The sequence below is a fragment of the Macaca mulatta genome, chromosome 6 (genome assembly GCF_049350105.2).
Source record: "Macaca mulatta isolate MMU2019108-1 chromosome 6, T2T-MMU8v2.0, whole genome shotgun sequence".
In the NCBI taxonomy this organism is placed as follows: domain Eukaryota; kingdom Metazoa; phylum Chordata; class Mammalia; order Primates; family Cercopithecidae; genus Macaca; species Macaca mulatta.
In genome coordinates, this window is record NC_133411.1 from 145,133,587 (window position 1) to 145,161,500 (window position 27,914).

Genomic DNA, 27,914 nt, shown 5'->3' on the forward strand with positions numbered 1-27,914 from the left:
AAGATTTGCCCATTGCTAATTTTTCGCCTGTCATCTGACAGAACTATAAGCTCTTTGAGGGATGAGCCATTTCTTAATTGTGCAATTAAATCCTCCTAACTGCACAGCTGGCTTCTGAAATATGGTTGGAGAGATTCAATTAGAGACCTATATCTAAAAGATCTAAGTCTGTAATTGCTCCCTGTGGGAAGGTGGCACCAGGGGCACATCACCTCCACCCAAAGGCATGCTCAGGACAGCTTAAAATTTACATCTGATAAGAAGCGATCAGCATAGGTGAAACTGCTGATCATCGAGAAGTGGAAGGCAGGAAAGGAGTGGCCTGCACTTTTATAATTGATTATCCGTAGCTATCGTTTATCACTGGTGCATGGGCTGATCCAAACGGATACAGAGATCTGGCATTCATTTCCAAAAGCAATGCAAGGATTGGAAGCACAAAAGTTCTTTTTCTAATTTTTCTGACAACAGACTTGGCAGGCTGGCAGTCCAAGTCTGAAGACACCTGTATCTACCTGACTGCTTAAGAAAGAAACCTGGGAGCCATGCTGGGTGTGCCTCACCCTCCCCATATGTGCCCAGCAGCTATACATCCAGAAAGTGTATTGCGTCTGTCTGCTTTTCTCCATCACCCTGATCATACCCCAATCCAAGCAACCATGCCTTGTACCTGAATGACTGTCACATCCTCCTCACTGGAATCCCTGCTTTTACTCTTGTCCCCACCTGTCTCCTCTCATTATAGCAATTAGGTGGTTTCTTAAAGCACGAATACAATTTCATTATCTCCCCTCCTGGGCAAAGTTACCTTCTCCCCCATCCTGACAGTGGTCTGGTCCTCTGACCTCACCTCCTTCCGCTCTCTGCTTCCACAGGGCCAGGCTGCTCTGGACCTGCCACCCTTCTCTTCCTCTGCCCGGAAGGTCACATATGGCTGCCTCCTGCATCCGAGTGGTCTTGGCTGACTGTTCTCTCCTTGAAGATGTCCCCTCTGAAAACCGTATCTAAGCAGAAGCTCCCTATTTTTCTCTGTTTTTGAGTCCTCCTGTTTTCTTTTTGTCACTGTCATCAGTTTGAGGGCATACACTTATCTCTGTGTTGACTTGTTCATTGTCCATTGTCACTAGACTGGAGGTGCCACTGAGGAAGGAACCACATCTCTATCTGTATCCCCAGGAAGTAGCACAGTGCCTGACATATAGTAAGCACCCAATAAATATTTGTGCAATAAAGGAAGGAATGAAGCTGTGTTCTTGGGGGATGACACAGCCATGGGACTGAATCTGTGTCTTAGTGGAGTCTACTTCTGCCCATGCTTGGATGCTTGGGAAAGGGGTGGTTACCTGGTATCTGGTGGGCTTGCTGAAAGTGTTATTTGCTGTCAGGTTTTCAGAATTCCTCATGCCAGCCTGGTAGCGAGTCTTCTGGATAAAACAAACAAACCCACACATATCACACACAAAAACATACATGCATCCCTACATATCTTGTAGGACTTGAACAGTATCCACATACGGGGCTGTCTCAGTGAGGCAGCTTCTGAAAGCTGATTGACCCGGTGCTGCTTGGCTTCCTAGAACATTGTTTCTAGGACCTTTAGCTCTGTAGGATGTTAATAAGGGTTACAGAATATTGTTTAGTCAACTTGGTTGGAAAGCACTGAGTTAAGGTTAGATGGATGTCTCTTCTCCAGGGGTTTTAACATACTAACAAACACTGAGAATCCCCAGGAGAGCCAGAGAGTGGGAAGGAAACCTTTTTCTCAGAGATCATTTTCCAGACACTTTCTGAGAAAAGCTGTTCTATTTCCAAGTCCACTAAGGTGTTCCCTTCACTGGGGTCACGGCTTAGCCAGGCAGCTTGCTAAGTCCCCAGCAGGGCACCTCTCCAAGGGGTTGCAAGGAGAAAGGGGGGTATCACAGTAGCCTCTGCTGGCATTGGAGCTTTCAGATGTGTCCAGGCAGACTCTACAGAGTACCGGCCCTCCCAGCCCCTGGCCCCCCTTGCATGGGGTGGGGGAGGGCAGCCATATGACTCAAACACACTCCACTTGCCCGCCCCCTCCTGCTGCCTTCTGCAGCCCCATAAACCACAGGCTACCTACCTTGAATTTGGAATTCAGCATGCCCATTTCAAGGTCATTTTCACAGCTTTTGGCCTTAGATTTGCAGAGTTTTATGAGGCACATCTTGATTCTCATTATGAGATAATAAAATGATTTAGGACTTGGCACTAGATTAAAAGGAGCAGGTAGAGTTCTTCCTTCATCAAAGTAAGACAGCCAGAGTTTTGCTCGGGCGAATTTCCATTCCACATCTGCATCCTCCTGTGGAACAAGGGAAACAACAACACACCCTCGAAGGCCGCGATTTAACAACGGAGCCCATCCTGAGGAGCGGAGACACAGCCTACACATTCGGAGAGCAGACTTCTAAGCAGGACTCTGGTGCGTCTACAGATGGCACAGAGAAGGGGAGTTTACTCTCACTAAAGCCATGCACAATGGTCACTCTTTCCGCCTCTGTCCTTCGGACTCATGACTGAGAAGCCTCGACCAGTTCATACTAACCACCCCTGTTCTACACTGGGTACTTTTACCAACATTCTCCACATGCAGCTAGCCAAAGAACTTTTCTCACCGCCACTTAATCTGGCTAGTCATTAATTTTTATAGCTCTGCTAGCTGATTCACCAGCCACCACGGCGTTACTGTATTTGTTAACCTCTAAAGAAGTGCTGCTCACTAGAAATATATTGTGAGCCAAAAAGATGAGCCACATAGGTAAGTTTCAATTTTCTACTAGCTCCATTCTAAAAAGTAAAATCGAACAGGTGAAATTAATTTTAGTAATATATTATATTTAATGCAGTAGATCAAAAATATCATTTCAACATGTAAGCATTATAAAACAATATTAAGATAGCTTACCTTACTGTTTTCATACTAAGTCTTCAAACTCCAGTGTGAATTTTATCCTTACAGCACATCTATTTGGACCAGCCACTTTTTTTTTTTTTTTTGAGATGGAGTCTCATTCTGTCGCTCAGGCTAGAGTGCAGTGGCGCGACCTCGGCTCACTGCCAGCTCCGCCTCCTGGATTCACGCCATCTCCTGCCTCAGTCTCCTAAATAGCTGGGACTAAAGGCACCCGCCACCATGCCCTGCTAATTTTTTGTGTTTTTATTACGGATGGGGTTTCACTGTGTTAGCCAGGATGGTCTCGATCTCCTGACCTCGTGATCTGGCTGCCTCGGCCTCCCAAAGTGCTGGGATTACAGGCGTGAGCCACCGCGCCCGGCTGGACCAGCCACATTTTAAGTGCTTGATAGGCATATGTGGTTAGTGGCTACCACATTGGACAGCACAGTATATTTCTTATTGGTCAGAGTGCTGCCAGGGAGGATGTTTATAGATCTTACATATGTAATTCAAGGGGAGCAAAGCCTGAGTGTAGTTTGTAGGAGGGGATCCAGCTGTGTTCTCTTCTGGGGCAGTGGGGTTAGACTTAAACCCAGGTTCTGTTCCTTCAGACCTTGTGTCAATGCCAGAATGCTGAGTGGGTCCCCGAGAGGAGCAGGTGTATTTTGTCTAGACAGGTTCCTCGAACCTCTGTCCTAGGAGGGCAGTTTGAGACCAGAAAAGAGGTGTGGGGTTTGTAAACAGATGGACCTGGGCTCAAAATCCCTTATTAGCTGTGTAACTTTAGCTGAGTGTCTTGAGCTTATGGAGATAAAACTGCTTCCCTCACATAGCCCTGAGATCAGTAGTGCGTATGTGCTCCCTGGGCAGTGGGTTCCTCTTTCCACAGACAGTGACTACACTCTGAGGGGCTGTGAACCCAGCAAGGGCCCAGGAGAGGCTGCTGGGATATACCACAAGAGTACAGGGTTATAACCAGCAGGTTTGACCACTTTGCTTTTGTTGAGGATCGACACTGGGCCTGGTTCACTTGGGGACATCCTACAAGGATCTTTTAGGTTGGAAGCTTTGTGAGGGCAGGGCTCACTCCTGGTCTCGCTGTACAGGACAGTTGTAACAGGGACACCCATCCTGAGAGGAAGTGTGGTATAGTGCAAAGTGCATGGGTTCTGTGGCCTGTGTGGGTTTAAATCCTGGCTCTGCTCCTTACTATCTATGCAACCATGGCAGGTGACTGATCACTCTGGGCCTTAGTTTCCTCATCTGTAACATAAGCATAGCAATACCTATCGAATAGGCTGAGAGGATTAAAGGAGTTAATGCGTAGATGACATTGAACAGTGCCAGACACTTAGTAAGCCCTCAACAAATGTGATTTTCATCTCCATAGCCTAGCATAGGCCTAGCAGTCAACCTTCAGTCCCTTAGCATTGATGAAGCACCTGCTATGCACCTGGTATGTGCTAGGGAGGCCCTGGGCATGACAATCCATGCGGTGGTGGAACACACAGTCTGGCCAATGATGTGAGCCCAGCAAGGGCCCAGGAGAGGCCCACAAGAGTACAGGGTTATAAGCAGCTGTTCAACAGCTAGTTAGTTAGTCTTTTACCTATTGTTGTACCCAGAGCTGGAGGAGGGTCTAGGTACTGAGACCACTGACCCAGTCTGGGGGTCAGGGAAAACTGGCTGGTGTTTGGGTTCAGATCCGAGGAGTGAGCAGTCCTCAACAAGGTCAAGGGTGGGTGGGGTGGGGAGTAGAGAATTTGTAAGAATTAACTCGTGGAAGAGGCAGTGAGAAGTGTAAATAACTTGAGGATGCTGGCAGTAAGGAACAAGGGAGAAAGAGGTTGGGAGCTGGAAAGTAAGATAGAGGGAGGATTTTTCATAGTTCTTTTTTCTTTTTTTTTTTTTTTAAGATCAAGAGACTTATTTAAATGCTGACAGGAAGGATTAGGTAGCAAGAGAGGGGTGAAGACACAGGCAGGCAGGGTGCCATGCAGTGGCAGCGGCTGGGGAGGCGGGTTGAGCAGAATGGAGCAGGGCAGAGCTCTCTGCTGGAGAAGGCTGTGCTGCCTGCAGAGGCAGGGGGCTGGGGTGGGGGGAGTTGAATGGAGGGGCAGGCGTTGTGGATTTGGACAGCAGGGGCTTAAGATCTACTGAGCCAATAAATTAGTGTTCTCATGGAAGGGTTTACAAATATTTGCATCATGAAAACTACATGTGATCATGAACGCCTGGCATTTTCCAGTGGTACCTTCCATGGTCCAGTAAGAGAGGTGAGAACATGTGCCCTCACCTGCCCCAGAAGTCCAGAGCCCAAAGGGGAGTTGTGGGGCTGTAATACACTCTCTGCATGTCGGGGCCCCTGTCCGTGGTGGGATAACTTGGCATCACATGCCGTGGGCTTGCCTGCTCCTGCCCTCAGCTAGTGGGCATCCCTCACAGCCAACCGCGAGGTTTCCCATGCTACTGTCATTTCAGCCAAAGCATTACATGCCTGTTAGGATATGGCAGACTGCCGGGGAGAGTGGCGCAGAGACCTGCAGTTTTTCCAGGCACCATCTGGTTTTCTCTTACACCGGGGGAAACTGAGGCCCAGAAGGGCAGGAAGGACTAGTGGACAAGAGCTCATTATCCACACTGGTGACTAAGTATGTAAAATGGTTTAAAAATATATGTGTTGTTTGTCCATCCATGATGTGCTGTATTTTTCTGGAGGGCAACAGCTGAGGCTTCATGGCCAGGCTCACCTCTTCCTCTCACCTCTTGCCTTTTTTCCTCGCTCAATCTACGCTCTTGCAGCGCTGAGCATACCACACTGCTTCATCCCTCCCTGCCTTGGTTCATGTGCTCCCTACTGTATAGAGTACTCTTTTTCGGGGAGGGTAACATAGACTAAATTGTGCCCCCTAAAATTCCTATGTAGAAGCCCTAACCCCCATTAAGTTAGAAGGTGACTATATTTGGAGATGGAGCCTTTAAAGGGTGACTGAGGTTAAATGAGGTGACGAGGGTGGGGCCCTCTTTTTGGACTGGTGGCAAGGGTGTGTGAGGACACGGCAAGAAGGTGGACATCTGCAAGCTGAGCAGAGAGGCTCAGAAGGAGCCAACCCTGCTGATGTTGATCTTGGACTTGTGACCTCTAGAACTGTGAGGGAAGAAACTCCTAATGTTTAAGCCACACAGTCTGTGGTATGTTTTAGGAAAGCCCTAGCAAGTTAATACACAGGGATCTTTACTTTTTTCTGTATAAGAAGTACATAAACATTGTTTCTTATACTTTAAGGACAGAGGTGCCCCAGGAAATGTGAAAGTCCCATTTCAGATCTCCTCTCTCCTTTCATTCCCTCCCCCAGAGGAGGCCTGGTCAAGAGCACTGTCGCCTCCTTGGAGTTCCTTTCTATATGTTTACATTTGTAGTGTTATGCAGATTAGATTCCCTTATATGTATTTTTCTACAACTTGCATTTTTTCACTTAATAATGTATTAGGGATTTTCCCATGTCAGTACAAAACGGTCTTTCTCATGGTCGATGTACAGTATCCTACACCTTATTCTAAAGTGTGACTACATCACAGTTTATTTAAACATTCTCCTATCAATGGACTATTTCCAGGTTTTTCCTTTAACGAACATCTGTGTAAAATCATATTGGATCTATTCCCAGAATTGGAATTGTTGTGTCAATAGGTCAGTGCTTTTTATTTTGTTTTAACTTTAGCTCATTTATTTAATCTTATAGTAGGTAAAACAACAACATGATTTATAAAGGACAAAAAGTATAAAGAGAAGGAATTCCACCCACCATGCCTCCCACTCCCACCTCTCAACAGGCACGCCGTGGTGTCCTTCTTGTGGACCTTTCAGAGGTTTGTTCTTTCCATATGCTTATACAATCACAAATGAATCACATTCCCTTTTCTTTCTCTCTTACACAAGAGAAAGCCCACTATATTCATTGTTCTGGAACTTGATTTTTATCTCCTACCACTGTAACTTGAAAGTCTTTCCCCATCAGCATCTAGAGAACATATTTATCCTTCTTAAAATAGAATTGCACAGCATCCCATTTTTCAGATGCATCATAGTCTATTTAATTAGATTCCTATTAATGCTCATTTAGTTTGTTTTTAATTTCTTGCTATTCTAAACAAAGCTGCAATCAATAGCTTATGGCTCATGCCTTTTAGATTTTCATAAATTGCCTCCTGATACATTCTCTCAACCCCGTTTTCTGTCAGGCAAAATTGTTCTCATTTTAAATGGCCTTCCAGCATCACCTCTGGAAGCTTCCCCCACAGTCACTCTCTGTCTCTGTCCCCACACCACCCCCTACAACCTGACTGCACTGGCCCCAGGGCATTGGAATTTGTTGATCACCCTGTATGATCTCCTCACTGGACTATGAGTTTCTCTAGGCAGGAACTGTGTCTTAGTCATCTTGGTATCACCAGTGCCTAGTGCAGATTTGGCTTACAGTAGGTACTTAATAAATAACATGTGAGAGGCAAAAGGGGCTGGGGGGGCTAAAAGACAGTCATTCTGATTGATTGCCATTGTCATCTGCACGATGTCCTGAGAAGACAAGTTTAAAAGAGAGAAGACTCATGACTCCAGTTCTTTCTACTCTCGCTGGGCCTCATGGTGGTAGCAGCAAGGCCATGGGGCAGACTGACCAGAAGTATTTCTAGAAGCAATCCAGGAAGAATGCCTGTTATTTGGTGTTCTGGCTACACATTTAACAACCATGGCCTTCTAACATCATTCCCCTCATTGCTGAAAACAGCAATGTAAATAGATGAGGGACAGCGAGCATTTTCGGTGACCTGGCCTTACCTCAATTTCCTGATAGGAGTTGTTGATCATGGCTATTAGCATGTTGAGCAACACTACCACCATGGTGACGTTATAAACGCCGTAGAGAACGTAGCCGATGTTCTCGATGAATTTGTGGTCGTATTTCAGCACCACTGAGATTACTTCAGATAAGCCGAATATGGACCAAAATAAAGTTTTAAAACTTTCTTCAACCCTGCAAAGAAACAGACAGTCCTTTCATGTAGTTTGCATCAGCTTAAATTTTATTTATTCATTTATTTTGAGACAGGGTCTCACTCTGTCACCCAGGCTGGAGTGCAGTGACTCAATCATGGCTCAATCCAGCCCTGACCTCCTGGACTCAAGCATCCTCCTGCCTCAGCCTCCTGTGTAGCTGAGACTACAGCTGTGCACCACCACACCTGGATAATTGTTTTATTTTTTGTAGAGATGGGATCCCACTATGTTGCCCAGGCTGGTCTTAAACTCCTGGGCTCAAGGTATCATCCCACCTTAGCCTCCCAAAGTGCTGGGATGACAGATGTAAGCCACTGCATCTGGCCAGCTTGAACTTTTAAAATGAAAGTTGCCATTGGTCAGGCTTTACCTTGGAGTGCTCAGTTATCCTGGAGTGGGGCTGGGCTGGTTGGTGGCGCCTGCATTCTGAGATAATGTGACATTCATATTTCTAAGAAGACTTTGAAAGAATATTAAAAATGGCAGGCTATTTTTTATTCAATCCATTTATCAGGACTCCTGGTTGTGGTATCACTTTTCTCTTACTGTAATTAACTTAAACATTTAAAATTAAACACCTGGGTAAATGTTTGTTCTTGTGCATTATGAGCTCCAGAAAGTACACTCTTCCTTCCATTAAGCCCTAACCATTTCTTCTCAGACTCCACAGCCCACGTGAAGGGGAGTGATGGCAGATACCTGGAAAGTGGGCAGTGTCCACACAGCAGGATGGCGTCCCTGGAGTTTGACACTTCTAGGCACTCAACACAGAGCAGCTAACTTAAGCCTCATGAGCAGCTCTGGGTGGGCTCTCATATGACCTCCATGACACAGAGCTGAGGCTACCCACATGTATTAAGTTTTCTAAACTGGGGCTGAATTATCAAGAATGAGAGTGGAGATTCTGGTGTGCCCACATGGTTCAAAATCACCAGGTGACTGCCCAAACCTCACCTTACGGCTCACTTAGGTTAGATGCTGCACGTGTCTTGAGGGCAGTTCAGGTTAGACTCGGCTTTAAGGACACTGCTCTTTGGCCCTTTTGAGACTACGAAGTAACTGAAATACAGCAGTATTATGAATAAGACCCAAGTGCATTTCATAGTCCATACTCTATGGCCATGACCCTGCATCAGGTTGATGACCTGGGATTGAATAAGAAAGCTGGATTTTGGTTGGGAGGTTTAGACCATGCAAGTGTATCTGGTAACTTCTGAATGGTTAAGCGTAGTTCTTTTAGTTTTCATCCAGATTTTTGGTACCACTATGAGAAAGCACTTTTTTTTTTCCTCTTTAACATTTCAGGTTTTCAACGCTCACCCACAAATGGCCAGGATTAGCTAGATCTTTAAAAATATCAGCATTTCTCAAGGATTGGTATTTATTTGACAAGATGTACAAAAATACTGGTACTCGTCACTTGGGCTAAAAATCCAACTCTTGACTCGCATGAATTTACAGCTCTCCTGAGTGTGATTGTGTGTGGGGTGTGTATGTGTGTGTGTGTGCATGTGTGTGTGTCTACCCAGTTGTTTGGCTCATTCCCTATGCACACCCTTCAGAGTCTGAAAAACTGATATTTGAAGTGGGATTGTATTGTCAGTGTTTGTTTTTGGTTTCTTTTAAAACTGTGAGTTTGAAACATTGAATTCATTTTAGCATTAGTGAGAAATAATTTAGTTGGGGGTTTAGAAGCAACAACAGGGTATTAAGCCCTTATAGCAGAGCTCCAGCTCCTGGTGCTATTCTGGAAAGGAGGAGAACTGTTTTTCTCATGTGAGATGCAGCATTTTGTGTGGAAAAGATGTCATCCACCCTGTGTTGTGATTCACTGCAGTACTGTGTCCCATTATGAAGCAATCTTTCAGTTATCACACTCGTGGAAGGGAACAGTGACAGACAGATTCCAAAACCAACAGATGAACCCTAAATTCCAAACTGGAAGGTGACAGTAGGTCGTGATCTCTCTTAGAGTTGCTCCCTTCCTGGCAGGATCAGGTGAAAACTGGAGAACACAGTGTCTGAGGGGGAGGCTGGGCAGATAAGGGCTGATCTTGGATTACACACTTGCCATGGACCAACCAAGGAATGGATCATACTTGCCATAGAGAGAGGTTTTACCCAAATTCATCTTCCCTTTCTTACCTTGGAACAACCCAGAAACCTTTGGCTGACACAAATGAAGTGAGTAATTACAGAACACATCCAGGGAAAACCCTCTGAATTTCTACTAGGGAAAGTGGGCCTACATTCAGCTTCCATTTTTTTCTCATTTGCATCTTGCCATAAATTTTGCCACTGAGCCCTGATTTATCCTTGGTGCCTTGTCTTAGGTATTGTGTCAATAATCTGAATAAACAGGCCTGGCTTATTAAGCAGTATGTGTTCCAGCAAGGTAATATTTACAAATCTCGAGGCTTTGCCTTTGTCCCTCCTTTACCTGACCCCCACAGCTCAGGACAATTAACCTGGCCTGGAATGCTGATCTGTTCAATTTGTTGTCTGTCTTCCAGACAATCTTCAGTACCGCACATCTGTTTTATTTCTATTCTGAAGTTGAAGGAGTAACTCCTGGACTTGGATTTGGCCATTTCTCCAGGAGGCTCTACAAGACACCCAAACTCACTGGGACTGCCAGAGTGGGAGCCACGCCTCCAGAGCAACAACCAGCTGCATCTGTCTGGGCAGGACAGGGTCTTAGACAAACTATGCATTTCTTTTCTTTTCTTTTTTCTGAGACAGAGTTTCACTCTTGTCACCCAGACTGGAGTGCAGTGGTGCAATCTCAGCTCACTGCGAGCTCCACCTCCTGGGTTTAAGCGATTCTCCTGCCTCAACCTTCAGAGTAGCTGGGATTACAGGTGCGCGCCACCATGCCCAGCTAATTTTTGTATTTTTAGTAGATACGGGGTTTCACCATGTTGACCAGGCTGTTCTTGAACTCCTGACCTCGTGATCTGCCCGCCTCAGCCTCCCAAGGTGCTGGGATTACAGGCGTGAGCCACCGTGTCTGACCCTAAACTATGCATTTCTAATGATCTCTTCTAAGCCGTTAAGGGAGAACATCTATGGCCCTTGCTTTCTCTTTTCATGGAGCAAAATTAATGAGGTAATAAAATCTTCTTTTAAAGACAGGTGGGCCTATTGGCTTGACTCACCCAGTATGGCTAGATTCACCATTTGAGGCTCTAGGGTCTTTCATTTGTACATATATGTTCTTGTCATGAAGACAAGTGAACTAACTGAATGGATTAATTATGTTGCTGTTTTTTTTTTTCTAATTGTTGTTGTTAGAGGGCACCTTATGGGCTGAGTTATGTCCAATTATCTGGGCTAAACTGTAAGCAATACAATCTTTTATCCATAGTTCAAACCATATAACTAAATAACTTCTGAATGGAATGGAAGAGTTAAATGTAAAAAAAAAAATTACATGGTAAAAACACTAGAATAAAGTATTGGTGAGATTTTATTACATAATTTTGGGCTGGGGGAAGTTTCAGAAACTACAAAGTTTGAGAGATTTGACCACACAAAACTTTACTTGTACATATGAAAAACATAATAAGTAAAAACATAAGGCAAAAGACTGAGAAAAGAATTGGTATTTGCAAACGTAAGACAAACAATGGATGATATCCTTACACAAAGAGCTGATAAATCAATATGAAAATGACAGACATCCTGGTAGGAAAAAAAGGAAAAAATCTTCAGTGAAAACTTGATGCTTTTTATGGTGATTAGAGCTCTACAATGAACTTAAGATGCCATGTTGTGTTATCTTCCAACTTAACATGTGGTAGGAAATGAATGAAACTTGACCTCACCACCCTGAGTGGGAAAAGACTTGTGTTGCTTTGACCTTGGGCACACATAGTAATATATTCTCAGAGAGAAGGCTGGCATTGGAATGAGTCAATAGTAAATCACTTATCCTACGGGCTCAGGTATTGGAGCTGGCCCTAATGCCCTATGAGGTTATGAGGCTCTCTGAGTTATATATTAATCATCATCCACAATTTTCATGAGCTCTGGAACCCAGGGGATGGGGTAGAAAGCCAGTCATTTGGGAGAAATGGGGCTGGCTTTCAGGAAGAAAATATCTTGGAATTAGGCTGGTTTCTATTTGCCATAAAGCTAGTTGTCTCACAGAAAGCCCCACTGTGAACTAGCTGGTCTTAAGACTAGATTTGAGGTTCTTTACTGATAGCAATGGCAACTACTGGCTCTACATCCTCTTTCCATCCACCCTAGCTAGCTATAGAGTTTGCCACAGATTCCTTCAACTGTGTCAATCACAGGAGATGACACGGAGCTGGAGGAGTGAGAAGATCCAGGGTGCATGCCTGGGTTCAAATCTCAGCAATGCCTTATAGTGGCTGTATGAGCTTGGGCATGGGACAAAGCCTGTTTGAGTCTCAGTTTACCCAACTAGGAAATTGGCATCATGATGCTTCTATTGTTCAGTTGATATGAAGATTAAATGGGCAACCTATGCGAAATATGAAGTCCAATAAATAGCAGCTATTATTTTGATTCATGTATTTATTGAATTGACTATGTGCCAGGCACCATACCAGGTGATGAGGATTCACAGGTGCCCAGATCAAATGTGTTTCTGTCCTTTTGGAGGTCCCAGTCTAAAAGTAAGCCCAGTAAGATAAAAGAAGGCTATGAGACTGTAAGCAGGGAGGCTCGGTTTGCCTCTGCCCTTCCCAGCATACATACAGCCCCTCAGCCCCTCAGGTGCTTCCACACAGGGCTGAATGGAGTCAATAATTCAGCTGCTTGTTTTCTGAACAAGCCTCATTTTTCTTCTAATCTTCAAAGATCATCACAGACCTTTGATTTCATGCAAATACTCTTTCTGATTATTCCAGCCATGCTGTCTTTTTATATTTGACTCTGGGCCTGCAGTGGAAGGGACTGAAGTTAGTCAATAGGCCACCCCAGCATAAGAAGCACTCCTAATGAAGTAAAAGAGGAAAAGTGCCTGTGAGTGATGTTGAATAGGCCACGATTCACCCTTCTCTGGGGGAGAATGTGGGTGTGTGGGAAGGTTGGGGCTGATTTGTCATGCAGAAAGCAGGGATGAGGTAAGCAGTTCTCCACCAGGTCTGTCTCGCCTGGATAGCAGGACTTTAATAACAGGTTGCCTGAAGAGGCAGTTGTATACAGGCCTCAGAGAACAAACTGATCAACAAGGAGAGGGTTTGGGGTGACAGGAAAATTGCTGCTTCTTCAGACTGCCATATCTCTCTCCTCAGTGCCAGGACTCCTAGCCCCTACCACTGAATACTTCAGTTCAGTTACCTACTCAAATCAGCACATAGCAGGCTAAAATTAAGCAGGAGGATCAGCCTTTAATTGAAAAAGGCTGTTTCCCAAGCTCAGCAGACAATAGCTGGCACTCTGCTAGAGTTCTGCTGAAGGAGAATAATGCTCACCTGTCATCCAAGCTGGGCTGATGGAGGAAGGTGTTTGGAATGGATAAAGATCTTCTCAGAGGCTGTGTTTCTCTAATACCCAGACCCAGAGACTAAAGCAGTTGGACCAGGTTTAAGGATGGTTAAATGCCTGAGAAAATCTGAACTCATCCCCTCCTTGGCCCTGCAAAGTTCTGTCCTCCAAATAACCTCTGAGTTCCACCTTAGGTCCTAAATAAGGAGTTTGATTTAGACAGTCTAGAAGTAGAAGAGTCTGGGGCCACAGAACTGATGCCAAAGAACTGGGATATGTAAAGCCTGTGGGGCCTAGATTTATTTATACTGAGGGGTTTCACTGTATCCCGTACAGCCTGGGAACTCTTTGAGGGAAGAAGCTGTGTTTTTTTCATCTTCGAAACTGCAAACCTCATCAGAGCCTGGCACACAGGAGGCATTCAACAAATTCAAAGTCTGCTGAATGAACGAATGAATGAATCCCTAATGCACATTTTGACTTCCTGTTCCCTGATCCTAGTGTTGAGTCCAGGTGATGATGAAACAATCGAGGTGCAAGTTCTGACTCCAGGCAAACCTGGTTTGAGTATATGCTTTTGGCCAAATAGCCTAGTCTTTCTGCACTGCTTCGTTCCTGGCTGTAAAATGGGAAAACAGTAATCTCCACTTCATAGAATTGTTGTGAGGAATTGAATGAGTTAATGGAATGCTTGTGAAATGCATAAATTACTGCCTGGCACATACTAATTGCTCAATTAATGTTACTAATTTTATTCCTAGTATTCGTTTTTTACACAATCTGCATCAACTGCCATAGGCTCCAATATCTGGCTGAAATACTATGGAGTCCGGTGATTAATTCTCAGAAAAGTCCTTGAAAAACAGAAATCAGATCTTGCCCCTCTCCGTTCGTGGCTTTCCCTGTGGCTGACAAAGCCCATCATCACCCAGCGCAGGCCCTCGAGGCCCTGTGTAGTCAGGTTCCTCCCGCCTCCTGGAGCCCGAGGCTGGCTCTCCCTGCAGTCACTGCACTCTGCCTGGGTGCACTGGCTGAGCTCTTTCTTGGAATGTCTTCCCCTCTCTCTGTGCCTGGCTGCTCCTCCTCATTTTCTCATTGAGGCTTCAGGCTCAGTCAGCATGCGCTCCACGAGACCTTCTTTGACGACCTGTCTGAAGGAGGCCCTCCCTCATGACTCTTCTGTACAGTGTCTTACTTCTCTGGCTCCCGGCACTTAATCTATTACTATCTTACTTGCCTATTTGTTTATCTTTTTGCCTCTTTCTTCTCTGAAATGTGAGCTCCATGCTGAGAGGCCCTGCTGACCTTCGCCACTCTGTCCTCAGTACTCAGAATAGTGTCCAGCTTGTAGTTGGGGGAAGTGGGGGCGGGTCAGTGAACATTTTTGTCAATGGACAATGGAATGCTGGGCAACCGAGGCAGAAGGTGATCTGGCACTTGGCCTTACCCACCTTGCCTCAGACCTGCCCCTGCTGGTAACATCTCGAGCTAACCCTGGACACTGCAGTTTCCTGCCACTGTCACTTTGAGGAATGGCAGTTTAAACCATATTATCATCCTAGAACTGAATTTTAGCGCATAAAAAGGTAGGACCCTCTCCCCTGTCAGACAGTAACCATCAGCTTGAGAAGCAGATGGAGGGCCCCGGGGCAGTGCCTGAGAGGGTGCCATGAAGCCAGCATCCCCAGGAGCACATTTTCTGTGTGTCATCAGGTCTTTTTCCTCAAAACTTGGTGGCCCTCAGACTGTTCCAGGGGCTCACAGGTCCCAGGCTTTTAGAATCTATGTCACAAATAAACATGAGAAGAAATGTATCCATAAACATTTTATGATAGAATGTCTGTTGTAACAACTCTTCTAAAGTAGTCCAGGAAAAGATCTACATTTTAATCACTTGTTGGAGAGTTATACAAAGAAAAAGACCTTATATTAGACCCAAACGATCTTTTTTTGACACATAAAGGTCATTTCCAGGTCCCCAGCCTCTCTGAGCCTGAACTGGGCCCCACACTGACCTCAGCTGCCTTCTCCGTCAAGTCTTAGAACTTTTCTGTGGTGGTTTCTCCATCTGAAAGTGGGTTCAGTAAGCTCTCTCATCCCCCCAAACACCCTATGCCTAACTTGCATTAATTAATTAATTAAATTTTGAGATGGGATCTCAATCTGTTGTCCAGGCTGGTCTCGAATTCCTGGGCTCAAGCCATCCACCCACCTTGGCCTCCCAAAGTGTTGGGGTTACAGGCGTGGGCCACCGTGCCCAGCCGGTCCTGACTTGAATTTATAACATGAAAGGTGGAGATTGTAACTTTCACAATGTAATAAAGTCTGATGGTGAAACAGCCTGTGGAGCTTCTGGATCAGAGATGCCCATATTTCAACACTGACCCAGGATCCTGGGAAAAACGGGTCCTTCACAAAGCCCATTAGGCTGATGCCATTCCTTGTTCCCCATCTGCAAACACGTTCAGCACACTCTGCACAGGGAAACTGGCAGTAGACCAAGCTCCTAGGGTGCCTCAGGGTGACCCCTCCCTAGATTTCTCTCAATATGTCGTTGGTTCTGATGAGTTTTACAACATACTTCAGCCTGGGAAGCCTCAGCAGGATCCCCTTTGAAGCCAGAGCCTGCCACTCTACCCCTTGCCCCGCTTCTCCATCCCACTACTCCCTGCATGCAGCAGTGCACCCTCTCTCACGGGGCTCCTGCCAGAGCCTCCCAGGGGATCTAGCTCAGCTCCTTTTGTGGCTGCCTTTCTTTCACGTTCCTGTCTTTCAGAACATTTTCTCGATGTGTCAACATGCCCTCATTCCTGTGATTATTTGATTAATATCTATCTTCTCAACCAGTCTGCAAGTTTCATGAGGGGAGGGGCCACATCTGCTTTTGCTCACAGTAGAATCCCAGCACCCAGCTTAGGCCTCCATTCTCACCCCTTCCAACCTACCCTTCATGCAGTTGCCACAGCACTTTTCCCGAAAGCAGACCCAATTACATCTTCCTTCTTTTACAAAGGACTTAGCGGAGACTCTAACACTCTATCAGGACTTACGAAGTGCTTCACAATCTAGCTCCTACCTGATGCTCTGATTTAATCTTCTGCTGTCTACCCAAATGCCTTCCTACATGAAGCTCTCCAAAAATGCCTTGCACAGGCCAGAGTGCCCTTCCAGTCATCCTCCCAAACTCTCTGTTTAGAGCCACACCTTCCAGGAAGCCTTCTCTGACTGCCAGGCAGGGCTGAGTACTTCCTCCTCCCTGTGCTACTCAAGTACCCTTTGATGATGATCAGATGGGATCACAGCTGTTGCTTTCTGCCCCCTGCAGAATCCCCACTCATCCATGAGTTTCCTAGGGACAGAATTGTCTTATTAATCTCTATGGCCTCAGGGACAAATACCACTTGGCATGGAGTAGTTGCTCCATACATGTTTGTCAAATGAGGGAGCTCACTTTGGAATAGAAACCTGTTTTTTCCAGGGGAGAATCACAGTCTGCATATTAGAGCTGAGATATGTAGAATCAGCAGGTTCTCAATGGTAATCAAAATCTGAGTTAGAACGCTCTTCTTCAGAATTTACTACCATAGGAGAGCAACTCAACTTTTAGAGTCTTAGCATCCATCTCAAAGTGTAGGCCCTAGTGTGAGTGATAGAAATTTTAGGCCAAAGGTGGAGGATGGGCTTGGAGTCATGCGAATTTGGATTCAGATTCTCTTACTGGCTCTATGATCTTCGGCAAGTCTGGTACCTCTCTGAGCCTCAGTTTCCTGTAGTAGTATTTGTGTTATTCCACTGTAGATTAAATGAGAAAGCAGGTGCATATTTGTCATGAGTTGGTCAACAATTTGATATTTTGTATTATTATTATTCCTGTTCTTTACTGGCTCAAAAGGATCATCTGAAGCCTCAATTTCAGTTCTAAGCCGAGTATGTGAAGCTCAGCCTCGAGGCTGGGACAGTCCGTGGCAGGTGGGGGTGTGTGGGCAGAGTCTTAAGGATCCTCTCCCTCAACTGCAGTTCCCATGGCTGGAAGGGGAATCTGGCTTCTGCATGGCAAGGACAAGCTGGGTGGGGCTGAATCAGTGCCTCCTGAATCCCTCCCTTATAAAGTATGGAAATTTCCCATAAGTGTCACGGAAAATAGAAGTTTCTAATTTTGCCTAGCATTGCTGAAGCTACTTCCATTAAAATGACTCCTGGGGAGACAGAACAACCTTAATAGAGGTATTATTTTGATTAGAAAACTCTCAACCCAGCTATGCTATGAAGCTAACTTCACAACAGCCTATAGAAAAGATGAGTTGAGATGATCTTTTGAGAAACAGAACCCACATTTAGTCTCCAATCAGGATTAAGTCTGGAAGGCCAAGTTCACCCAAAGGGGAGACAGGGGCCCACCATGGGTTGTGTTAGAGCATCCTTCACTTCCTACTCTGGACCACCTCATTGCCTCTGGCCCCTCCTATTCTCTGTGTAGCTCTCCCATCACAGTCACCAGCTACGGTACAAGAAAGGCTCTCTTTCTCTCTCTTTCTTTCTTTCTCTTTATTCCCTCCTTCCGTCCTTCCTTCCCTCCTTCCTTCCCTCCTTCCTTCCCTCCTTCCTTCCCTCCTTCCTCCCTCCCTCCCTTCCTTTTTTTTTTTTTTTTTGAGACATAGTCTCTCTCTGTCACCCAGGCTGCAGTGCACTGGCACAATCTCAGCTCGCTGCAACCTAAGCCTCCCACGTTCAAGCGATTCTGATTCTCCTGCCTCAACCTTCCACTTGGAAAGGTTGAGGAAAGCTGAGAAAACAGGCGCGAACCACTACGCCCGGCTAAGTTTTGTACTTTTAGTAGAGATGCGGTTTTGCCATGTTAGCCAGGCTGGTCTCAAACTCCTGACCTCAAGTGATCCACCTGCCTTGGCCTCCCAAAGTCCTGGGATTATAGGTGTGAGCCACCGCGCCCAGCCTAGGTACCCTTTTTCTATGCATTGTCATTCAGCTGTATTTCATATATGAACCATGGACCTTTTATTTCTTTTTTTGTAACCCTGTAACCAGAGTGCTGGGACCCCAAGAGTTCCATACAACATAAGCAGAAGGTCTTCACTTTATGGAATACGTGCATTTCAGCAAAGTTGGCTATAAAACAAACCTCCAAAAGGCAAATCCTATTTGTCTACTGACTTCTATGATAAGGTTAAAAATATGTCCCCAATCACAAAATTCCTAACAGTCTGAACTGAGAACTTTTCTTAAAGACTTTATCAAAGGAAGTGTGTTCTCAGGCGATTTTTCTCTCCACTTCCTTACCCATGTCTTGGGATACTTCGATTTTGTACTCTGAGAGCATAAACCTTGTCTGAACACTTTTTCTTCCTCGCCTGTGGTCATTTGCAGTTTCTAATAGAAGTGGCTTGGAGATAATGAGTTGCCAGCAGGTGTACTATCTGTCATGCCCAGACAGGCCCCAGCTCACCAACCAGTGACCCATGCTCCTCCCCTCAGGCTAGCACTGGACACAGAAGTGGCTATGAAAAACAACCCAGACCTTTCAGAAAATTCTTGGTTCTGAAGCGAAAGGAGGCTGAAAAATTGGGAACTACTCACAGGATCGCACTCTGGGGCTTGCTCCCACTGGATCTGGCTACCTCTTCAGTAGCTTGTGCTTAAAAAAAAAAAATGCCTGCATAGAGCCTGAAATCCTACTAATAAGATACTCACTTAACAAGCTCCTTGTTTTTGAAGTACACAGAGCTGAGGGTGACTTCCATCTCCCTATTGGCGCAATGATGAGGTTGGATCAGATGAGCATTTCTCACACTGTGGTCCTAGACCAGCTGTATCAGAATCCTCCAGGGGCTTGTTAATGCTGATTTCTGGGTCCTGCCCAGAACTACTGCAATTAGACTCTCTAAGAAGAAGAGCCTGGGAAGTCCCACGTTCAGCCACCTCCCCAGGTGAATCTGATGTGGTTTGAGAACCACTGATCTGTTAAAGCTGCTCATACTGTGTATTTATTCACACCTTGGGCTAAACCAATTTAATCCATCCATTTTCTTCTAGCCTCTTCATTGAGGTCTGCCAGATGGAGAAAATGAGAATTTGGGAGTGGCTGGAGGGGGGCGGTATGTGATTTTAGAACTGGAATACACCGGGAGATAGGGCAGGGCTTGGTTGAGGGTTGAGGGCTGCAGTTGGTAGAGAAGTCTTTCTTCTTTTCTTTCCCTTTGTCTTAGAATGCCTGCCCTACCTCTTCCCCTTGGGACAGTGCTACAACATGGTGAGACTGGTTTTTGTGAGCTGGCCTGGGACTGCACCCCTAGGGTGAGCAGAGCTCATATGAAAAAGCTCCCTGTAGGTTCCTAACAGCTCACTTTTGAAGTGGACTCCTGAATAGTCTTTAGAGACTCCAACTGCCCTTGGACATGGCAGGAATGGGGTTGGGGGGAGGTCAAGAGTGGGGCTGGGGGGATACCTGCAGTGTGCTCCAACCCAAATTTCCCTTCTGTAAGACTGGGTCTGCTGAGTCTATAGAAACAGATGAGAGGACTCCTGCCTTACCCTACAAGCTCAAAATTCCACAGAGAACAGGCCACTCACCTGTGGGTAGGTCAAAGGGAAGATCGTGAGCTGGGCAGGGTGGCCTGGGGATGGGCAGCTCTGGAGCAAACATTCGCCTGAGTGAGGTTGTTTGACTTCATCATCAGCATGGCTGGCACTCAGAACAGCTTTGAGTTTCCTAAGACACGAGTCTCATTTATCCTCACATGATTTTTTTTTTTAAATTAACAAAGAAGATCTCTTGGGGGTGACATGCTCCAGAGAGCAGTCAAAAAGTAAAAGATGACATTTACAAAAATCCATTCTTTTCTCTCTCCACTTCACTGCTCTATTGACTGTTTTCCTGTTCAATCAAATCCTATTCACAGCTACACATCCCATTTCAGGAACTGCCAAGGCGATAAATCTCCTGTCCTTTCTTCACTGTGCTTGCTGCCTCCCCACCTTTTCTCCTCTTCCCTATCCTGGAAGGCCTGGGGTCCTCTTGGTTGGATCCCTCGTGTCTAGGAAATCTTCATTCAGTTTGCCTTTACCCATGACTCTTCCTAATCCCAAAGACCCCCAACCCAGGCCACCTGCCTTCCTCCCTCTATGGATTAGCTGTGCTGCATCTAGTTGAGAATTGTGGCCAGGTCAGCCCTACTCTAAAGTCATAATCTCTCTCTCTCTCTCTCTTTCGCCCTCCCCTCCCCTCCCTCCCTCCCTCCCTCCATCCCTCCCTCCCTTCCTTCTTTCCTTCCTTTCTCTCCCTCCTCCTCCTCTTCCTCCTTTTTTCTTTAATGAGGTTTCACTGTATTGCCCAGGCTGCTCCCAAACTCTTGGGGATCCTCCCACCTCGGCCTTCCAGTGTTGGGATTATAGACATGAGCCACCACACCTGGCCCCTTTGTCATTTTCCTGTGTGTCATGGCACTGATCTTCTGAGGGAGTAAGGGACTGTGGACTGGTGATACAGGCTTTCTGTAGAGGGGGAAGAGGGATTGCACAGAATACTCTGGGCAGTAGGAACAGGACAGAAGCCCACATTGTCAAATGCCCAGTCTACTGTTTATTTCACTACCTTGACTCTGGCTTCCTTTCTCCTGTTTATTCCCTCATTTTTGTTCATAAAGCATTTAATGAGCAAACAACCTTTGCAAGGCACCAATACTAGGCTAGAAACACAGGAGGGACACCAGGGTCTGACCACAGAGAGTAAGAACCTTCGTTTATTGGCTGACATCCTCTCCATGTTCAGTAGCAATGCATCCCATGTGGAATGGATACATTTAGTTTTACCTTTAGCAGATCTAGAGCAAATTTGCTTTTGGGTGATTGAAACTTATGCTATTCCTTCATCAGTTAATCACTAAGTATCAGAGTGATATAAAGTAGTCCAGCTAATTCAACAATGTGCTGGGCCTGTGCTGGTGGACAGTGTGTAAGCTAGGCCACTGCCCAGAAAGGGTGCTATAGATCAATTCAGTACTCAGGTGTCTTTTCTTGCAATTTATTCTCCCCTGAGGATAAATTATTCACCATCTCCATTATCATTGTTACTATTTATTAAAGGCTTATTTTATGCCAAGTATTGCATTTGATCATATTTCTTCTTATTGAATCCATACAACAATCCTGTGAAATTGGCTCTCGTAGTATTCTCATTTCAGAGCTGGGGAAATTGAGGCCTAGGGGATTTAAGCACTTGCCCAAGGCCACAAAGTCAGTAAGAGGCCGAGCTCAGACTGAAACCTAGTCTGTTTGTCCACGGGGTACCGAGGTTCCAACATAGCCTGTGGGCTAAGGAGCAGAGCCAAGCCCCTCTCAGGTGCATTTATCAGCACTGGGCCTGGCACCTATTCTCTGTGACACACAAACTACTTCTTTGCTTCAGGGAGTAACAGCTTCTATGGTTCAGCAGCACCAGAGTTCCACTCTGTTAGGTAGTTTCAGCTGGGTGGGGTAGCGCAGTTCATGATTCTGAGCGGAGTGGCACAGAGTTCATTGTACTTGGTTCTTAGAGACATGTATCTTACCTTAATGGGTGATTTCTCCAGAAGAGTAAGATGAGGCCCTGCAGCAACCTGGAAATTGCTTAGGGAGTCTGAGTGGCAGGGCTCAGAGCTATTTCCACTAGCTGGAAAACACATTCTAGGCCACTCAGGGCTTCCTGGGGACAAGTTTCAGGAAGTGCTTAGTCCCTTTGATCCTGGCTGCTGTGCTGGGATTCCACAAGGCTGAAAACCTGACTATCCTCCTTTCAAGATTTTGGGCAAGAGCTTGGTGAAGGCAAGGAGAAGTTCTGGAGCTGAGTGGGTCTGGGGCAGGACATGGACTGGAAACACTTCTGTGTTTCAGGCACTTTATGTAAACATCCTCATTTATCCACAAAGTTATTTGTGAATAAGGTGGGAAATCTTATTTTCATTTTATAGACAAGGACACAGAGACTCAGATAAATCAAATGACTTAAGTTCACCGGCCAGAATATACCTGCATCAGGAAGTATATTCAAGTCTTCCACACTCTTCCACTCGACCCTTCTCGGTGCTGCTGATGGCTGGCGCTCCAGGAGACTACCTGGCATCCTGCCCCGCCCCCACCTCCAAGGGAGGAACTTTGGATCTTTGTGGACACAGGCTGAGAGAGCTCCATCACCACTTCCACCGTGGGGGGATGGGCATGCCACTGTGTTACTCTGCCTGCTTTCTGGAGCACCCCCAGCAGCTACTTCTGGATCCCAATTTCAGCGTCTTGCCTCATGCTCAGGCTGCATGCCTCCTGCCTCTCTCACATGGGCCTTCCTTCCTGCTGCAGAGGCACATGATACTGCAGGACTTGCTGGTGCCCACGCACAAGAGCTGGCTTGCCCAGCCAGGCATGGAGAGCTGTGACACAACTGCTCACAGACCTGCCTCCCATGCTGTGTGGATATGGCTTCCCCAGGGCTGCCCGGGAAGTGTAGGTGTAGGTGAGTTAATGTCCTATGGAGTGGCTAATGAGAGACAGCAGATGGGACTGATCTGGATGATAAATTCTCTATTTCTCAGCCTGATGGGCTATTCTGAGATGTGGTATTTCCAGATAGTCCCCCTGGAGAGGTCCATCATGCCCAGGCTGTGTATTCTGGTGGATGGTGGCCAGGGCAGCTGCCTGGATCTGCTTTCCCCATCCTCACTTCACACACCTGTCATGCAGCAACACCTTGTACTTGCTTTGCCTCCTCCCATTCTTCACTTTCCTTTTTCCTTCAGTCTTATTTCCCTGAGATCGCAACTCCCTTGCTCTAATAAAGTGTTAGCATGCAAGTTTTACCCAGAGTTCTATTTTCTAGGTAACACAGGCTAAAACAATAATAATAGTAATAATATTTTTTACCATGTTTTGAGAGTTTACCATGTGAGTTACATCATCTCACTGAATCCTTGCACGATCCCTATGAAGAGGGTACTGTTATTATCACCATTTTAAAAATGAGAAAATGAAGTCTCAGAAATGTTAACCCATTTCCCCTTTGCCCCAAGAATACTCGCCAGCATGCTTGCTGCTGCATCGTTTAGCCTGAGATAACTCATGGATTGCAGTCCTAACTGCCTCCAAAGTTTACCACAAAATATCTTGCTTTTATTATTTTCACATCACTCTAGTATATAAACATTGGAAACAAAAGACAACATTCTATTAATGGCATTCTGTTTTTAGTAGTGGTCTTTCCATTTATGCAGTACAGTAATTCCTGATTGTTGAAAATGTCAAATCCTAGAAAACGTAGCATTCCTACAGGTAATTTTTTTTTTTTCCTAAATGGGAACATACTCTTGGACACATGGAATGTAAGTGGCAAAGTGAGGATTTAACTCAACTCTTCTGTTCAACTCTAGAACCTGAACTGTAAGCCACCCTTGAATAAAGTTGCCTTTAACCTTGAGAAATAGCAAGGAAACAGCAGTCTCTGCAAGAAGTCACCTTCAGGAGACTCCCAAAGATTCCCAGGAAGCCCAGGGTAAACCTCAAGGGAAAGCCCTCGGATACTCACGTTGTAAACGCTGGGTTGTATTTGGCACCTCGGTAGTAAGAGTACAGGTTGAACATCCCAATCATGAAGGCCACAAATACCATGATGAAAATGACCATGAACTTGAAGATATCTTTCACAGTTCTCCCTAGGGAGATCTGCAGGGGCCCAAAACTCTCGTTGGCTGGCAGGATGTATGCAATGCGAGAGAAGCTCAGCACGACGGCTATCGCATAGAGCCCTTCTGATATGATCTGAGGGTCTGAAGGCCACCACTTGTCCCTGGCTAAAAGAAAACAATCTGGGTTACTCATTAAGCCACAGGATCTATTCTAGAAGAGAAAGCAGTTAGGCATCTTTAGAGGTCTCCAACTGTATCATTTGCCATTCTTGTCCTTGTCCTTAAATTAATCCCAATACCCAGAAGTTGGACCCTCCCTCTTGGAATGTGCTGGACCATCTGCCTGGAACACTCTTCTCTCACTTCGAGGTATGATTCATTCCAAATCCTCCTCTAAGATTCTGCTCAGGCATCACCTCTTTCAGGAAGCCTTCTGTGATCCCTCTTACCCCCACCACAGGCTGGGCAGGTTCCCAGTTTCCGTCTGTGCTCTCATGGTATGCTGTGCACCCTCCATGTCTTCGCACTCACCGGGCCACTTGCTATTGTCTCCCTCACCAGTGTTTAGCTCCATGCTCAGAAGCTGTCCCACTCACTGGGGAGGCAGGCGAGGAGAGAGATGGGCAAGAGCATGGACTTGGAGTCAGACAGCCCTGAGACTGAATGTGGCCCATCCACCTACTGGCCACGTGCCTCTGAGAGACAATTAACTAACATTTTGAGCTTTATTTTCCTCATCTCAAATTATGGATAATATCCATCTCACAGGACTGTGGAGAGGATGAAATGAAATCACACATGTAAAGTGCTCAGCACAGGGTCTGGCACACAGCAGGTATGGATAAATGTTTGTCAAATGACTGGATAAACTTTTAACTACATGTTTAGACCAGGCACAGGTCAGAACAAATAAGCTCACATGGGGTCCAGGAATCTAAAGGATCTTGCCTGAGAAAATACTCTTGGGTTTTGTTTCCCAGGTACACTGTGTGCTGGGATATTTGCTCCTTGATTAAGCTAAGTCCCCAAAAGTGGTGACCAGTCAGGCAGGTTTGCCACGACAGCCCTGTTCCAGGTAGGCAAGGGTCCTAGGACTGATCCACAGGTCACTGTGACCACAAGGACCTGAGCTGCCCTATGGGTATTTCCGCAGCAGAGCAAACCTGCAAAGTGTTCCTATTGCAGTTCTAATGGTACAAGGAGCAGCATCTGTCATGAATCAGCTGTCTATTATATGTCAGTGATTCTCAAGTGAGGGCAGCACTTTTCTCGTGGAGGATGTGTTGGGGTGTCTCTGGTTGTCACAGTGACTGAATAGGAGTACTACTGGGATGCTAATGTCCTGCAATGCCCTGGACAGATCTGTACCATGAAAACTGCCCTGCTGGAAAAGATAATAGTGTCCCCATTGAGAAACGGTGAGTGAAACATTAATTGAGAAATATTGAGAAACCTAAATTAGCACTTACACTTACATTAGCTGTAATTTTCACAACAGCCCTGTAGAGTAGATATCATTATTGCCATTTTTAAGATTGGATTTAGGGTATGGGGTCCTTTTCAGAGCCCAGTAAATGCAGCTAGAAAGGATATTACACAGCAATTCGTGGCATTCCAAGGGAGATTGAAGAGGGAGGCTTTTATTCTTTATTTGCAAAACTAGACTCTGTTAAATAATTATAATAATAGAGAGCAGTAAGAAACCTTTAGTAAAGGAAGCCAGGCCACAAAGTTTCACGGAGTGATTCTAAATTGCATTTGGAAATACAATAACATTACAGATTCTGTGTTCTCATCAAGGTCATACCTCAAAAATCCATGAAAGACTAGTAAGCAGAATAAATTACATGTTTTCCAATATATCTGTCATATTCTATGGATTAATATTTGGATAAGATAAAATAAAACATAACTTCTCCCATTAAACAGAAGGCAAAAAGGAATTCTTTTTTCTGCAGCCTCTAACTTACCATCTTATATCTCAGTCACAATAACAAGACACTCTTATAATCTACTCAGATAGATTTAGCTGTTGTCAGATCCTGATGACCAGGTCAGGACTTTCATTGAAAAATATTACATTTGAACTGACTTGTAAGGAGTTGTGATGAGCGTAGAATGAACAGCATTGTGATGATTTGGACAAAGGGGTTTTCTTCTTAGAGCTATTTCCATGAGAAAAATTGCCCTGCCCTATCACAACCTGAAAAATTGGTATCTGCCCATTTGGTGCTGTAGAGGTTGGAAAGAGCCACTGTCCAGCTGGCCACAAGAGGGCTCTCTTGTCTTGTAACTGGAGCACAAGTGAAGCCAGAAATCCAAAGGATTTCCAAGGGCACAGGGTGAACTACAAAAACAAGAGCAATAACGTACTATGCTTTGGGTTGGGTAAGACCCTTAATACAACCCAAAAAGCAACGGAAGTCAGAAGTGGACAGTACTGCAGCCTGAATCATGGCATTAAGAAAAGCACGTAATGCAGTATCAATATTCTCTCATCGTTCCTTGATGAACCCTGAACAAGACAGAGGGGATAATATCCAAGCTATTTTGCTTTAAGAAAGTCTGAATTTGCCAAACCCCAAAATGGCAGAGGTTGGGTGGGTGGATGATTTGTAATATTACAAGACTCTCCATTTCTCAGTGGAGAGTTCCCTACCACATTTACATGTAACATAATCTACATTGAAAACGGGCAGTTACTCAGCTTTTGCGTTAAGCAAACAACCCTCTGCAGATCATTGTTGTATCTGACCACAGAATCATTGTTGTATCTTACCGCAAAGATTCTGTGGTCCCGGAGCCATCTGGGTTCATGTAACAGGGACATTCAACACTCAATCCCTTCAAGATGATGCAGCTGCCATTAATAAATGCCTACTAAGTGTCCAGCTGCTTTTTACTGTTAACAAGTATCTACTGTTCCTTTAACCTTCAACATCTTTCTGTTTCAGTACAGAAATTACAGTGTTTGAACAAGAAAATGACCCAAAAGGTAGTAGTAAGACATAATTTCTGTTAAAATAAGCAGATAATAACTGCTACCATTAAGTGAGCATTTACTATTTTCACAGCAGAGTGCAAAGCACTTCACACACACTATTTTATTCAACCCTCAAAACAAACCTTTTGACATAGATATTATTATCTGTTTTACATATGAGAAAACAGAGCTCAGAAAAGTTAAGTAAACAATATCTCACAGTAAACTACTGAATTAGGATTTGAATTCAGGTTTCTTCTACGCCAAAGCTTGGGGACGTAACTACTCTGCCATTCAGCATGATTTTCAAATCATGTCAGGCCAGGATTCCCTGCTATACAAGGCAATCCTACACAAAGCCCTGCTATAAAAACCTGATTCTTCATGTTTAAAATAGGGACAAAAGAAGGAGCCTTTTTTTGCCGGGCTATTTGCAAGAATTAGAATTGTGTGTATAAAATGTCTACTACTTGCCAGTTTCTGGCACATAGTAAGTTATCAATAAACATATGTTATAACTATTATTAGTATTCCTAAAGTCTCGATCTACTACATCAAACAGTAAGGCCTTGTATTTTGCAAGAATTAAGGTATCTTCTAACAATCTATCTTGCCACGAAGCAATAACTGGGAAAGCAGGATTTATTTTTGCACAAAACACAGGGATCCAATATAGAAGGAAAATTCCTCTGCATATACATATTCCTTTAGTGCTCCTGGATGCATATCAGAAACAAGACGTTTCTTAAAAACAAACTACAGAAATGTTCCCAAGGGCCTTTCAGAAACAAACTCATCCTTAACACAAAAAGATTGATTTCTCAAAGTCACTAA

The 27,914-nt window shown here is 45.1% G+C and overlaps 1 protein-coding gene across 1 annotated transcript in view; it reads right to left on the minus strand.

Moving 5' to 3' along the window:
* Nucleotides 1-27,914, minus strand: part of TRPC7 (transient receptor potential cation channel subfamily C member 7) — a 151,263-nt gene that overhangs the window by 11,137 nt on the left and 112,212 nt on the right. Inside the window, exons 9-12 of the mRNA XM_028849743.2 lie at nt 23,998-24,262; nt 7,758-7,953; nt 2,105-2,326; nt 1,344-1,424 (exon numbers count right to left, since the gene is read on the minus strand). Of these exons, the coding sequence (XP_028705576.2) occupies nt 1,344-1,424; nt 2,105-2,326; nt 7,758-7,953; nt 23,998-24,262 (764 nt within the window). The remainder of the gene's footprint in view (nt 1-1,343; nt 1,425-2,104; nt 2,327-7,757; nt 7,954-23,997; nt 24,263-27,914) is intronic.